We start from the raw sequence: 14,576 nt of genomic DNA on the forward strand, positions 1-14,576 counted from the left end.
GACCGACTCCGCTGCCTGTCCTGATTTTGCCTGTCCTGATTCCGACTCTCCTGTTTTGCCTGTCCTGATTTTGCCTGTCCTGATTCCGACTCTCCTGTTTTGCCTGTCCTGATTCCGACTCTCCTGTTTTGCCCGTCTGATTTCCTGCCAGTCCGACTCCCTTGTTTACCTGTCCTGTTTGCAGGCCCTGATTCTGCCGGTCCTGATTCCGCCTGTCATGTCTTGCCGGTTCTGATTCTGCCTGTCCTGTCTTGCCGGTTCTGATTCCGCCTGTCCTGATTTCGCCTGTTCTGATTCTGTCCTGTTTGCCTGTTCTGATTCTGTCCTGTTTGCCTGTTCTGATTCTGTCCTGTTTGCCTGTTCTGATTCTGCCGGTTCTGATCTTGCCTGTCTGATTTCGCCTGTCCAGATTGCCCGCCGGACCCCCCCTGCCGAGCGCCGAGTCCGATCGTCCGACGTCGATGGCGCCTGCCTCTCCTCGTTCCTGCGTGTTCGGAGGAGGGAGCGGGGTTGCCCCAATCGAGAGCGTCGAACCATTCCGGGGTGCGAGGTAATATTTTTTTCTTTTTGGGACCTCAGGAGCTGTCCCTTAAAGGGGGGGCTCTGTCATGGCCAGCATGGTCGCCGTGGTCGTTTTTGTTCTGTTTTGTCCCGGAGTTTTGGACGACTTTTATTTTGTTAAATAAAAGTTATGATTGTCGTTCTGGTCCGGTCCTCGTGACACCCAGCAAATACTACCGAACAAATTTTTGATTTTTTTTTTTAAACAGTGGAGCCTGGGTTTTTGTACAGCGTAGGTTTTGTACGATTAACTTTTTGAGTATTTAAAAAAATATCTAAATATTGATGTACATTTTGTACAACCACTCACTTTAAAAAAAATAATACTTGATTCAGAAATTTGATTTTATAGAATCAAGACGCGTTCAGCCAAAGCAATTTGTAAATTTCTCAATCAACAGATGCCGAAGTATTTTGCACAATGGAACATTATTTACAAATCAAATCGGATTTGTTCAATATCCAAATCATGTAAATTTTAGCACAAGATAAATATCATGTATGGTGTGACGGTGACAAAAACATGTGTAGCCAAGTAAATGATAGTAAGTGCAAATAAATATATAAGTGTGTAAAAAAAACGCAATAGGTCCAAATAAATTGTTGCGGGATTGCTTTATAGGAGCAGGCATTTAATTTGAAGGTAAGCTTCAAGCTTGTAATGCAAACTCCAATTTGTCTGATTGTTACTGCGTTGATTAGCAGTTAGTCCAATTTAATACAGGTCTAACTTTTTGCAATGGTTTTAAAAGAGAGTGTGTATTATTTGACCACTGGATGTTACTGTATGGTGTAATACAAATGAAAGGAGTGCTTTAAACAGGATGAATACAAACTACAGTGACCAAAACTCTCCATGTTTTCGGCCAGCTTTTTTGAGGTTCTTGGGTACCCATAGAAGCAAGATGGCAGACAATTATTTTAGCTCCCTTTAGGTGACGCTCGTATCACATAAAATAAATGCAAATCTTCTTGGCGAGTGAGTATTTAAAAAAAAATACACATTTATATGATGGTATACAAAGGTGCAGTCTATAACTACTTCTGTGGGGAATGCAAGCACATGCATTTCTTAGACACACTCAAATAAACTTTTTTCAACTCTTTTTGCGGTTTAAGTTAGCGTTTGGACAGGAATTGAAACAGCCTTTTCTTGCTTTCACCATTATCATGCTAGAATAACAGAAAACCCCGAGCACGAGCATGAAATCACTCTACAACCGCCTCGTCTCTTTCATGATTCCTGTTGCGAGTCCTGAACAGCTCAGATAAAAGTAAGATAAAAGCAGATAAGTGGTAGTAAAAAATATAAAGGCTCTTTGAACTCAATTGGATATTGTTAACACATTGAATCGAGAAAATATTCTATTTTCAACTTTATAAGGAGAACTCAAACGACGCACCCTAACTGGTAAAACCAATATTTATTTTTTTTCAGTGCATTTTGAATGAAATTAATGTGTTTTCCAACTAAGATTTGCTAAATAATACACACTGCCCCTTTAATCAGTAAAAACAAAGCTTTAGTGGGCTCTGTCATACTTTGCTAGATTTAAAGTCGCAGGACAAGGAAATACATCACAATAAAGGCTTTAGCTTTCTATTTGTTTTTCCTGTTTCGAATAACAAACTGACTTCACTTTTGTAAATGTTGACACTTTACAACCAGTTGCTAAACCAGTTCAGCGTCAATTTGTTATGTATATATATAATAATTTAATGAGGCGATTAATCATTTATATGGTTTCAGTCATAACAAACCTCTGAGGGAAACCAGAAGTACAACCTGGCCTGCAGATCCTCCATTTTACAGTGAGCTAGAGCTTATAATTAAATGATAATTTGACGATATAATTTGATTTACGCGTGCTGATGAACTTGAAAGCCCTCGTATGGCAGCCACACATTTAGCCGCCATGTTTTATGACTAACGTATAAGGAGTGGTCCGAAAATCTGTCAAAACCAAAGCTTCCAGACAAGACTTTCACTCCCCCAAATGGAAGGAAAATGTGAAATGTGCCACACTGTCACAAGTGCATATTTTTCCGGGGAGAAGCAGTGGGCGAGACGGTGAGTGTGCAGTCATTTCACAGTTTGCTCAAAAGGGCTGAGGAATGCTCTGGTTTTTACTAGACATTTCGCCTCTTCAACGCTTCCTGGCAGCTGCGCATGCCATCACACGAACGGACGGACGGACGGACGTTAAGGCTGCCGTATTACCCATCAGAAGCCTCCGCTTGACCCGTTTGTCCACCTCGGCGAAGGACGTGGCGTTGTGGTCCGACGACTCGGTGCTGGCCTCGTCTCGCTCTGTGACACAAAGCTTAAAGCTTAGGGAACACGATGCAAACTGTGAAAACATATATCTTGCGACTAATTTTGGGGTTTTTTGTTGCTGCAAAATATTTTTTCAAAAGACTGTGAAAAATATATACCTTGTGACATGTTTGGGGATTTTTGGCTGCTAAATGTAATTGCACTTCTTTTCATAAAACTATTGTTTGGATGTACTATTCTTTATTAACTTAGGTCAGTCTCTAAGCACTATATTATTATTTGTGCCTATTTATCCAGATAGTTATTCATCCTTTTTTCTTGTAAAGTCTTTATTACATGTTCATCTTGGAGTGCCATGTCTAATATTGTCGCAAAAAATGTTTTAGAACGTAGATCAATGACAATAAAGTCAATTCATTTCATTTCAATTTGACTGTTCACGCAAAAACGACTGGGGCATAACAAATAAGTCATGATGAGCACTGGTTACCATTCCAATTACACCCAAAACATGGATAGAAATTTTACACAACACTATACAAAGGCTAGGTTTTTTTTAAGGCAATGGTTCTTTTGGGTATGCCACCTGTTTTTTAGTGGGTCGCGGGCCTCTACCTTGGAAAGTGATCACTGAGGATCATTTAAACTCTTTGAATCATTCAATGTCAGATGTTTCTCTCAAATGGGAACATTTTTTATCATTCAAGAGAAGTTTTGAAGGCCTACATGAAATGTAGTTATGTAGCTATATAAGCATGGGACATATCCAAAGAAAGCTTCAACACTCCTCTTTCATTAAAAAAAAAAAAGATGTTTTTAGATTTTGCCATTGTTTTGCAGACAACAGTTCAAATTTGCTCAGTTCCTCAAAAATACTCATTTCTAAGAAAAATATGAGTTTTTGTGAAAGGTTTAATTTCAAGCAGAACTTTTTGTGCTTATTTGTGATACCCTCGATATCTAAACAATGCTTTCCATAAACACATAGGAACCTTGCTTGCAAAATAACATTTTATTGCAAGAACACTGAATGTATGCACGATCAATACATTACATTGCAAGAACTTTTCAGCTCCCGACACACTCTCAATCGCTGGATAGAGGAAGCAAAGCAACACAAAGAAGTGGAGGCTCTTTAATGTGTGGACAAAGATCTGATCAACGTCATTCCTGCCATCTAGGGGTGATTTATCATACTGAAATCACTTCCTGAGGCTTGATACTTACTGATCAGCAGTGCCAAAGCCATTACAATAGCTTATTTAAAATAAAACAAAAAAACATTTTTTTTAACGTTTTGACACTCAGGGACAATGCTTCTGAAAACATATTTTTACGAGTTAACAGTAATTCCCTGAAAATGCAAGTTGACACCCTCCATTTCACGCCAAAGAAAAGGACAGTGTGCATGTGCACACCTTTACGATTTTCTCTGTCACACTTATTTGACTCTTTCACTGCTTCAAAATACTGATTTCTGAAGTAGCTTTTAAGCCTGGCGTGGTTTTCTGTAGTAGCTTTCTAGCATGGTGTTTATTTACTGCAGTAATCACGCATTGTATGTATGTATGCATGCCGACCCTTGTTTTATATCACCAATAAATGTTGAGTTTCAGTGTTGCTCGTTTTACTTGATTATAATGAACAACAAAATTGCTACCGTCAGGTTAGCCCAACGTAGGACGTCTTGAGAGGGTAGGACGTTTCGGCAGATCACCCGTAAAGTTTGTTTAGACATGTTGAGCATGGCCAAAAGCAGATACAGCTGAGAATATGAGATATGGATTTTATTTGATTGCGCTTTGGAGTTTTTTAGAAATGAATGTGTGTGTTATTTGACGACTTAGTGTCGCTGTATTGTGTAGTAAAACAAAAAACGAGTGCTAAAAAGCACATGAAATAATAGAAAGGACATTTTTCTTCTCATTTCATTGCCTTTTACAAGGTTTTTGAGGATACGCGTAGCAGGGACATGGCCGAAAACGTCAGCTTCCTCTAGGTGAGTCTCATGATATGTCAAATGAATGCAAATATCTCAACTTACAAATAGTTTAGCAATGCACATTTAAGTTTTGCTAGGAATGCTGAGCTATAGTTAGCCCACAATAGTTGTCAGTGACTAATAAATTATTTGATCCTGGGTGTTTAGTTTGTATAGTAAGAATTTTTAATAATTGGTGTCAATAAAAACTGTATAAAAATTCAGAATACTTCTAGTGACACCAAATTTTTATACTTAAATAAGTGCCAGTATTTCAATACAACATAAGACCCGAACAAAACTGCACAGATATATGCTTGGACGTCACACATATGCACACACAATTTCGCAAAAAAGCCGTTACAGCGAAGAAAAGATATCACCTGATATGCGCAGCCCGATCGCTATCCTTCGCGGTTTACTCGAAGGACGTCCCAGCCCCGCTACCGTGTTTTCATTCATTCATCAAAATAAGCTCCGCTTGACTAAAGAAACAAAGTTTGAAACTAAGCCGACCCCTGGCCGGCGCCCCTCGTCGACTTGCGGTCAGGTTTTCGTTCTATTTTGACATGAAATATTACAAAACACACTGAAAAACTATTCTAACAGGCACTTTTGCCCTGTTCTTGATCCCCTGTGCGGGTCTGAGGTTGGAAAAGATCCTTTGCCTTACTCACAATATGTGTTTTTGTAGCTGCACCGTTGCACCAAATGGACATTTTCTGGATGCCTTTTGCACAACTTCATTCTCATTTTCCCAAAAGTATTGCTGCATATTTGGTGCCTTTGGAAAGTCGTCCATGCAATGCAACTCTGGACATTTTTGTCTGCATAGCATGCATAACATAAATTCACACTTGACTGACCTACAAGGAGGCCTGCATGCTTTTTATAGCTTTAATGGACTATTCCTCTTTGGGGAGTTTTGCAGCGATTACAACGTTGATGGTTTGCTAGCTCTTTTTCGGGCTATTATTTTCAGAAATTCTTGGAGAAATGAAGCTTTGACCGCAGAAAGTTCGTGATGATTTTTTTGGAATAAAAATTGTAAAACTTTAACATCTGAGCAGCATTATTACCTTTATAAAGGAGTATTGCTTTATTTGCAAAATAGCGTTATGAGCTAGTAGTCATATGTTGCAGCTAGTGTTTAATGTATTTAGAAACAAGATTGTAATTTCACCCAAAGGGATTGGTTTGAATGTGTCCCACTTTTAGAAGCATTTTTGGCTAACAACAAGAATTCAGATTGGGAAGATAAAGCACAAATGGGGTCTGGATTAAACCAATGCACTAGTGGGGTTATATTGACCCAGCTTCCTTGACTAGATTGGAAAAATAATGCCCCAAGTCAATTGGATTAAAACAACCCCAAAACGTGTAATTGTCTTGTATAAATCAAAGAAAAAATGGTGTTGTGTTGTACACAAAACACCCCAAAAAAGAATCCATTTAATTGTGAATAAGTAGATGTAATAAAAAATTAGCTACTTATCCAATGTTTACAATTTTCTAAAAAAACAGACCGTGACGTATTTGAACACACATATATTTTGCTATTTCTCCCATTTAGAAATCATGGCTAGGTCTGAAATTGCCATTTTAGGTGCATGTCCACTGTAAGAGAGATAAATTAAAAAGAAAAATCCAGAAATCACAATGCATGATTTTTCAACAATTTATTTGTGTGATACAGGTGCGAATAAGTATTTGAAAACCTGCGTATCATCTAGAATTCTGACCCTGAAAGACCTGTTAGTCTGCTCATTAGAAGTCCACCTGCACTTCATGTATCATCCTTAATCAGATGCACATGTTTGAGGTCGGTAGCAAAGACACCTGTCCACCCCATACAATCAGTAAGACTTTAACTTGTAACATGGCAAAGACCAAAGAGCTGTCCAAAGACACCAGAGACAAATATGTACACTTCCACAAGGCTGGACAGGGCTACGGAGCATATGCCAAGCAGCTTGCTGAAAAAGGTCCACTGTAATCATTAGAAAAGGAGCTAAACATGACGGTCAATCTCAATCGGAGTGGAGACCCATGCAAAATATCACCTCGGGTGTCTCAATGATTCTAAGAAAGGTATATATATATATATATATATATATATATATATATATATATTCAGATTCAGATATACTTTATTGTCATTCTTGTACACATGTATACAGAACGAAATGTCGATACATCTGACCCACACAGTTTCCTTCAATGTACAGATATAAATATGTAGTATTGTGTTGAAGTATTGAAATACTAAATAATATAGCAAATAATTATAGCTATGAGTACTATACAGTAGTGCAAAGAGTGCAAGAGGAGCAGCTATATATATATATATATATATATATATATATATATATATATATATATATATATATATATATATATATATATATATATATATATATATACCGTATTTTCCGCACTATAAGGCACACCGGGTAATAGGGCGCACCCCCAATAAATAGTTTTTTGTCCTATATTTTCCATACATAAGGTGCACCGGATTATAAGGCGCTACAATGGGAACGTCGACAAAACAGTCAGATAGTTCAGTCAAACTTATTACGCCCTTAACATTCCGAAAGCTTGCAAGGAAGCAAATACGTGTCGTAGACACGTGCGGATGCGGTGTCCGTACGATGTCACCAAACAAACATTTCTTTGTTTCCATTTTATTTTTTGCTGGCAACTGTGTGGACAGCAAAGTAAGAATTTTATTGTGCAGGGAAATGGGGTTCTTTACTGCGCATATGACAATAAACACTTTTAATTGAATTTAGTTTAAAAATAGACTCATCACAGAAACATCAAGATCGTTCTAAAACAAGATACCGGGAAAATATAAAGCCACATAGCTCACCTAAGTTCTCTTGCAGCCATCACGTTCAATAATGATACGTAACCATGGTCTTCTTACAACCATGAGTGTGGTAAATCCAGGATAATAAAATGTTTACAAATACAGAATAGTAAAAATGTTTTCTCTATGCCGTAGTGCAACCCAACCTGTGATTCACATTCATCTTTTTCGGCCAATTGCAGGCTTTGTTCCGCCCCTTTAGCCTATGCAAGCCTGTAAATGATAAAAAGGATCCGCCCCCTCTGCCTCCGAATAACTTTAGCCAATAGTGACTGATTCAAATGATGATTGACACATTGGTTAGGAAATGAAACGCCGGTATATAAATCCCAGCATACACCGTGGACTACTTCGCCTTCGGGGGAAAATGGTCTTCTTACAACCGTGAGTGTACTAAATCCAGGAGGGTAAAATATTTACAAATACAGAATAGTAAAAATGTTTTCTCTATGCCGTAGTGCAACCCAACCTGTGATTCACATTCATCTTTTTCGGCCAATTGCAGGCTTTGTTTCGCCCCTTTAGCCTATGCGAGCCTGTAAATGATAAAAAGGATCCGCCCTCTTTACCTCCGAATAACTTTAGCCAAAAGTGACTGATTCAAATGATGATTTAAACATTGGTTAGGAAATGAAACGCCGGTATATAAATCCCAGCATACACCACGGACGACTTCGCTTTCGGGGGAAAATCTAGTCGGCGGCTGCTTGCTTTAGTTGCAAGACTTTGCGACTTGATATTCATCCATATATAAGGCGCATGCTCAGCTTTTGAAAAAAAATAAAGGCTGCTAGGTGCGCCTTATAGTGCGGAAAATACGGTAGCGCATTGATTAGCGCATGTGCAGCACAGTTCTGAGGTCATGGGATCGAACCTTCCTGTGTGGCATTTGGATGTTCTCCCCGTAGTTGCGTGGGTTTCCTCCGGGCGCTCCGGTTTCCCGCCACATTACAAAAACATGCTTGTCAGGCTAAATGGCCAGTCCAAATTGTCCCTAGGTGCGAATGATCAAGTGAGTTGTCAGTCCCTGTGTGCCCTGCGACTGGCTGGCAACCAGTTCAGGGTGTCCCCTGCCCACTGCCGAGGATGGCTGGGATGGGCTCCAGCACCCCCGCGACCCTGCTGAGGATGAGCGGTGCAGATAATGAATGAATAAATGAATGAATGAATGAATGTTTGTTTCTCCCGCCCGCCCTGCACTGCGATTAAACGGCCATTCATCGGCAAAGGTCGCGTTTTTCGCAAGTTGAGCATATTTCATCTTTCGGCGGACCGAAAAAAGGTTTTGGCACCCAGTGTTTCACTCAGAAAACCTGCCCAGCGCCTCATCACAGTGCCGCCATTTGCAACAAAGCATAAAAGCAAGGCAATGCAATTAAAACAAAAAAAAAGTTAAATTCCTTCAGAGCTGGAAAACGCTTTGGTGGACACGGTCCCTTCTCAGGCTCACCCAGCGCAATTCTCTTATTTCATGCCTGAGTGTGTGAATGACAGGCATACTAACAGCAACACTTCCTACCTGGCCGGCTTCTTCATCCTGCTTGCCAGGCAAAAGACAGGGCCAAATCTATGTTCCCACTCTACCAGAAGCAAAGCACGACAGCGGAAAAAAGGAAGCGCAGCATAGTGTGGACATTTTTTCAAATCCAGAAAAGGACAATGGCAGGAGTAATTTGCATGGTAAAGTGGTCTGCCCCTGTGGCAACACTACAAACTGAAATAAAATCATGAAAAAAGCTCACCCCACAGGGAGCAAACAGCTGGAGCCACAAATATAAACATGTTGATGTTTCTGAACAAAAAATTGTAAATCCATTGATTCTATGAGACAAATTACACGTTATTTGCATTACTGACTTTATTATCAAAATTCTTTGCAATGGAATGTATTTTAGTTCTGTTGTTGACATTGTTATACAGAATTGTTATTTCTGTTACAAAACTGCCTTTTTGGTCTGACTTGCTTGCTTTTGTTCTGATAACCAGCAAGAGTTATAATAGAAATATTTCTATTAATTTTGTAAATGGTTAAAGTTTGCAATGTAATTATTTAATAAGAAATAAAACATTTTTAGTGCCCGGATCTTGTGTCTGTGTTACCTGTTTTTATCGTAATTATAAACTAACATCTGGGGAGAGGGAATCAATTACTCAGTGATCGATCATGAAATTTTCAGGCAAAAAGTATCAGTATGGACAGATATTATTATGTATTTACTTGGACTGGATAAATCCCAAAAAACAAGTAAATCTAAAGAGCTGTTCGGGAGCCGAAAGAGCCTGTGAGTCAAACCGAAAGACATTGTTACCGAAAAAGAGCCGTAATTCCCACCACTAACAAGTTACGCTTTACAATAAACTCCTATAAAGTGTAAACCATCGAAGATCAGGCATCTTGTCATAGCAACAATCACAAAAGCAGCGGGTCTATTGAGTATTACTGTAATTTACCAATTTATCAAATCACCAATGTAAGTATTACATTTAATTTAATTGAAAACTCATATCCGTAAATTTGTGTGTTTACTCGCCAACACAATACCTTAAAATAGTAATGAAATGAAATGATCTGCATTTATATAGCGCTTTTCAAGTCAATGACTTCCCAAAGCGCTTTACAGTGTGCTCCACATTTCCCAATAGCGGCCTTGCAGCCATGTAAGGCACTAACCTGCTTATTGGGGGTATAAGGGGTTCAGTGTCTTACCCAAGGACACTTCGACATGTAACACGGACGAGCCGGGATTCGAACTGGGATCCCTTGATCCCAAGGACGAGCGCTCTGCCTCCTGAGCTACTGCCGCCCACTCATAGTACAGCATCGGCACTGAAACAACACCAGTTATTTGTATTCTACCAACCTTTTTTTTTTTGCATTAAACTCCTGTCTCGTTTACTATGCTTTGTTTCATCATAAATCTTGCCTCTTGATTTTGTTCGAAAAATGCACCGGATCAATGCGTTATAATCTAAAATGTACATCATTGTCTTTCGGGGATTCCTGTGGACTGTCCACCCAACAGGGTCTCACAAAATTCTACGGAAAACACTGGAGTGCATGTGTGCATGAAATCCAACAGCATAGACTTACCAACACACGACCTCCTGTCAGGCTGCAGGGTGTACCTGACGTGGCACTTGCATATGGGGCCGCTATCGGTGTCCTCGCAGGTATGCTGACACCCCCCGTTGCCATGGTTACACGTCACTGCGAAAGCCGACAACATGGAAACGTGAGCCGAGCCCTCCGACGAGTTTGCAAAGTGAGGGTGGGTGGATCGATGGAAATATCGATATGATCGAAACTGTGTGAGTACTTGGATCCGATCGATACTATTGTCTTGGGATCTGTACTGTGTTCCCATTACAAATATCACTATGATAATGTTGTTAGTGGGTCGAAATATAGAGGTTATGTGCTAGCTACTGCACCGCAAAAATGGCTTTGGGGCACCTTTCAAATTTGTGTGATTGACGTGAAACTTCCTGTTCCTGAAGTTCACCATAATCCCCTTCGGTTTCAATATGACTTTGAAATTGTATCCAAATGCATTTAGAATTGATTCTAATTGTCTTGTTAACATTGTATACAGTATTTGTATTTTTGTTAGATTTCTGCTTTTTTTGGTTTGACTCTCTAGAAACAGATGTTGTAGTACACGTATTTTCTGTATACTGTTAAAGGTTTTTAGACAGGATTGTTTACACTTTTTTGGCTTTGTTTTCAAAATATTGTGCAATGTGTCATTGATTTGGAAGTTATAGGAGATGTACAGAATGGCGCTTTTTTTTTTTGCCTTCAGGTAGGTTCTAGATTGGGATATGTTGTTGTGGTAGTCTGCGCAGCCCTTTGAGACATTTTGTGATTAAGGGCTATACAAATAAATATGACGACTTGACTTGAAAGGTATTATAGTTGTCGTGTTGACTTTGTTACATTGCTGCTTTATTTTGAAACAGTTTCAATAGAAATATTTATATGTACTTTTTATACTGTTAAACGTTTCATTGCACGGTTATGTCTGAAATCTGTGTGCTGTTTTTATTGTAATTATAACATAATTCAAGGGGAAAAGTTTCAGCTATTTAATGATCATAACATTTCAGAGCAAAAAGTATCGGTATCAATATCAATCGGATTGATACTAAAAACTCAGTATCGCCCACCCCTAGCAGACGGAGCTCGGCACGTACGAATGCAGTCGCTCTGGTTGCGCGCCAGCTCGAAGCCTGGGCGACACTCGCAGGCAGCGCCCCCCTTGGGAGTCTCCTTGCAGATGTGGGCGCAGCCGTGCTCCTTATTCATACAGTTGAGGCCCTCTGGGATGCACAGAATGAATGAATGAATGGCCTTTAAAGTCATTATATGAGTTTAACAAAATTGGAGGTCTTCTCTTTTCAGTGCAAGTAAAAAAACATTGAATAGGATAAACATGAGCAAAAGGATAAATATGTTATAAAACAATAAATTAATGATATATATAATAAATATGTAAACTACAAATGCAACAAGGGCTCATCTGCCAGTCAATGATGAGAAAGCAGCTACCCTCCTTGAGGGAAGTGCTGAGTTGGTTCTTTCACTTCCTCATTCAATCAAGGAAGACGGTCAAGGAGAAAGCGAGCCCTGTTGTGAAGGTGGTGTTCTTGTTTTGGGAGAGGGCCAAGATCTCCACGAAGGCCAAGGAGTCAGACCTCCGTCGCTTTTCTCGTAACAATCGCAGTCACCATACTTTTCACTCCAATATTTGGCTTGGCCCAATAACCCTTTGAAACTTAATTGTAACAAAGTTAGCAATAAATGAAAATTGGTAATAAAGTACTGTTTATCAAATAAGTGTGACACACATGTTTTATTCATTGTTTCACACCCTATGTGAGTCTTTTGAAGCCAAACTAAATAAAAAGTATAAGCACAGCTCTAGTTGTTTATATTCCCGGGCCAAATAGGCCTTGGTGTTAGGGTCTGGTACGCTTCCTACCACCAGAGGGCCTGAACCCGGGTTGAAACTGGACACAGGCGTGTTGAATCAACACAAACCTGTGCTTAATTCTCTTGAACCCTCTATGAGGATATTTTGAACATCACACGTGATCAGGTCATTTTCAGTTCCACCACCAGGCCAGGTGTTTATTTTGGTTCCTGGTTTCTTTGCTCATTTCATTTTCCATTTCCAGTTTCGGTCTTTGTTTCTGGTTTAGACCTTGTCAGGTTTGGTTGTGTTTGGACATTTTTTTTTGTTTTGTGAACCCTTATCTGTCACTTTGTACCTTCTTTCGTTATAAAATGCAACCCTTCTTTTTGAGCAAACCTGCTTCAGTTCCTGCTTCCCCCACATGGTTCCATTCCCTAAAAACACTTGGGCCACCTCTTCAATATTTCTGATCCTTCTGGAACTTCAAATGATGTGTTTTTTAATGGTTTCACACGGTATTCGGGCCTTTGCTTTTCAAAATATTTACGTTGGATATTCTCCCTATATATAAGGACCACTCTATTAATAGACTGGTTGGTTCGATCCCTTAACCACTAGGGATGTAGGGGCACCATTTTCTGTGGTGACCTGGGCAAAAACAGCCTGGTGGCGCTCATCCCTCTCCAGGCCAATTTATATTTTCATCCGAGAATCTGGGACCTTTTGCGTGCTAGGCAAATGTGCTAGCTACTGCACCGCAAAATAGGCTTTTAAATTTTGCTAATGGATGTGAAACTTCCTGTTCCTGAAGTTCACCATAATCCCCTTTGTTGTTTTTTTGCGTGTTCAGGGCCAGGGTGTTTTCAAAGCACCAGGTCGGCAGCCTCTGGACATCCTTTCTGTAGGCTGCCTCGCTGTTTTGTGAAATCAGCCCGAGCACTGTGGTGTCATCAGCGAAGAAGCACAATGAGGCTCTCCAGACTCTTACAGTGAGCGAGCTGCTCCACACAAAAGGGGCTCCTAATGAGAGATTAGCAGATAATTGATTGTTCTCATGCTTAGAAATAAGAGAGAAACTTGGAATGGCGTTATACTTACATATACTTAAACTGAACTGAAAACATTGCATCTCCAATGATCTTCCAATGATTGTGTGTTTTGTGTAACCACTAGATGTCGCTGTTTTGTGTAGTGCCAGTGAAAACAAGTGCCCAAAAGGACAAGAAAAATACAAACTATGGAGACTCAAGGCACCATTTTACTTCTCATTTTTGCACAGCCTTTCACAAAGAAAAAAGGAAAGAAAAGATGGAAGAAGAAAAAAATCAAGAAAAAAGAAGGAAAGGAAAAAAAGCCGGTAATAATCAATAGAAAAACAGGGCTGGTAAAAGAAGAAAAAAGTAAAGAAAGAAGAAATGAAGGAATGAATGAAAAAACAGAGTGAAAGAAATAATAGATAAAAGGAAAAAAAGAAAACATGAATAAATATTAAGAGGGGAAAAGAAGGAAAAATATAAGAGTGAAGAAAAAAGAAAAAAAGAACAACAAGCTAGCCCAGAGGTCGGCAACCCAATATGTTGAAAGAGCCATATTGGAACAGCGGCTCTCACAGAGAGGACACGGGAGAAAACAAGCGAAAGAGGAATCGTACGTACTTACTTAACTAACGGGTTCCATGTAGTCTAATGTTGAGAAGTAAGAGTACTGTTTCTTTTTCACAAATCTACTCAGGTAAAAGTAAAAAGTACAGTGATTTAAAAATATCCCCCTAGAAGTACAAAATGTCCCAAACATGCTCAAGCAAATGTCACAGAGTACATGTAGCTCGTCATTACCCACCTCTGCTAACCACAAAGTGTAAAGTTAGGTTCACAAATAGGAAGTGACACTACTGAACAGTGTTGAATGATCCTTAATCTTTTTAAGTGAAATGCAAAAAAAGGTTCAACCAGCCAGACACTGGGT

General features: G+C 39.5%; 1 protein-coding gene across 7 annotated transcripts in view; it reads right to left on the bottom strand.

The window, feature by feature from the left end:
• Nucleotides 1-14,576, bottom strand: part of scube2 (signal peptide, CUB domain, EGF-like 2) — a 79,736-nt gene that overhangs the window by 52,047 nt on the left and 13,113 nt on the right. For 5 of the 7 annotated variants that reach the window (XM_088334410.1, XM_088334409.1, XM_088334406.1 and 2 more), the window contains exons 5-7: nucleotides 11,890-12,015; nucleotides 10,787-10,903; nucleotides 2,783-2,872 (exon numbers count right to left, since the gene is read on the bottom strand). In XM_088334410.1, coding sequence (XP_088190536.1) covers nucleotides 2,783-2,872; nucleotides 10,787-10,903; nucleotides 11,890-12,015 — 333 coding nt within the window. The remainder of the gene's footprint in view (nucleotides 1-2,782; nucleotides 2,873-10,786; nucleotides 10,904-11,889; nucleotides 12,016-14,576) is intronic. The other 2 variants (XM_088334412.1, XM_088334407.1) reach the window with 1 other exon arrangement.

Source organism: Urocampus carinirostris, chromosome 4 (assembly GCF_059441175.1).
Source record: "Urocampus carinirostris isolate Australia breed hairy pipefish chromosome 4, RoL_Ucar_1.0, whole genome shotgun sequence".
Classification (NCBI taxonomy): domain Eukaryota; kingdom Metazoa; phylum Chordata; class Actinopteri; order Syngnathiformes; family Syngnathidae; genus Urocampus; species Urocampus carinirostris.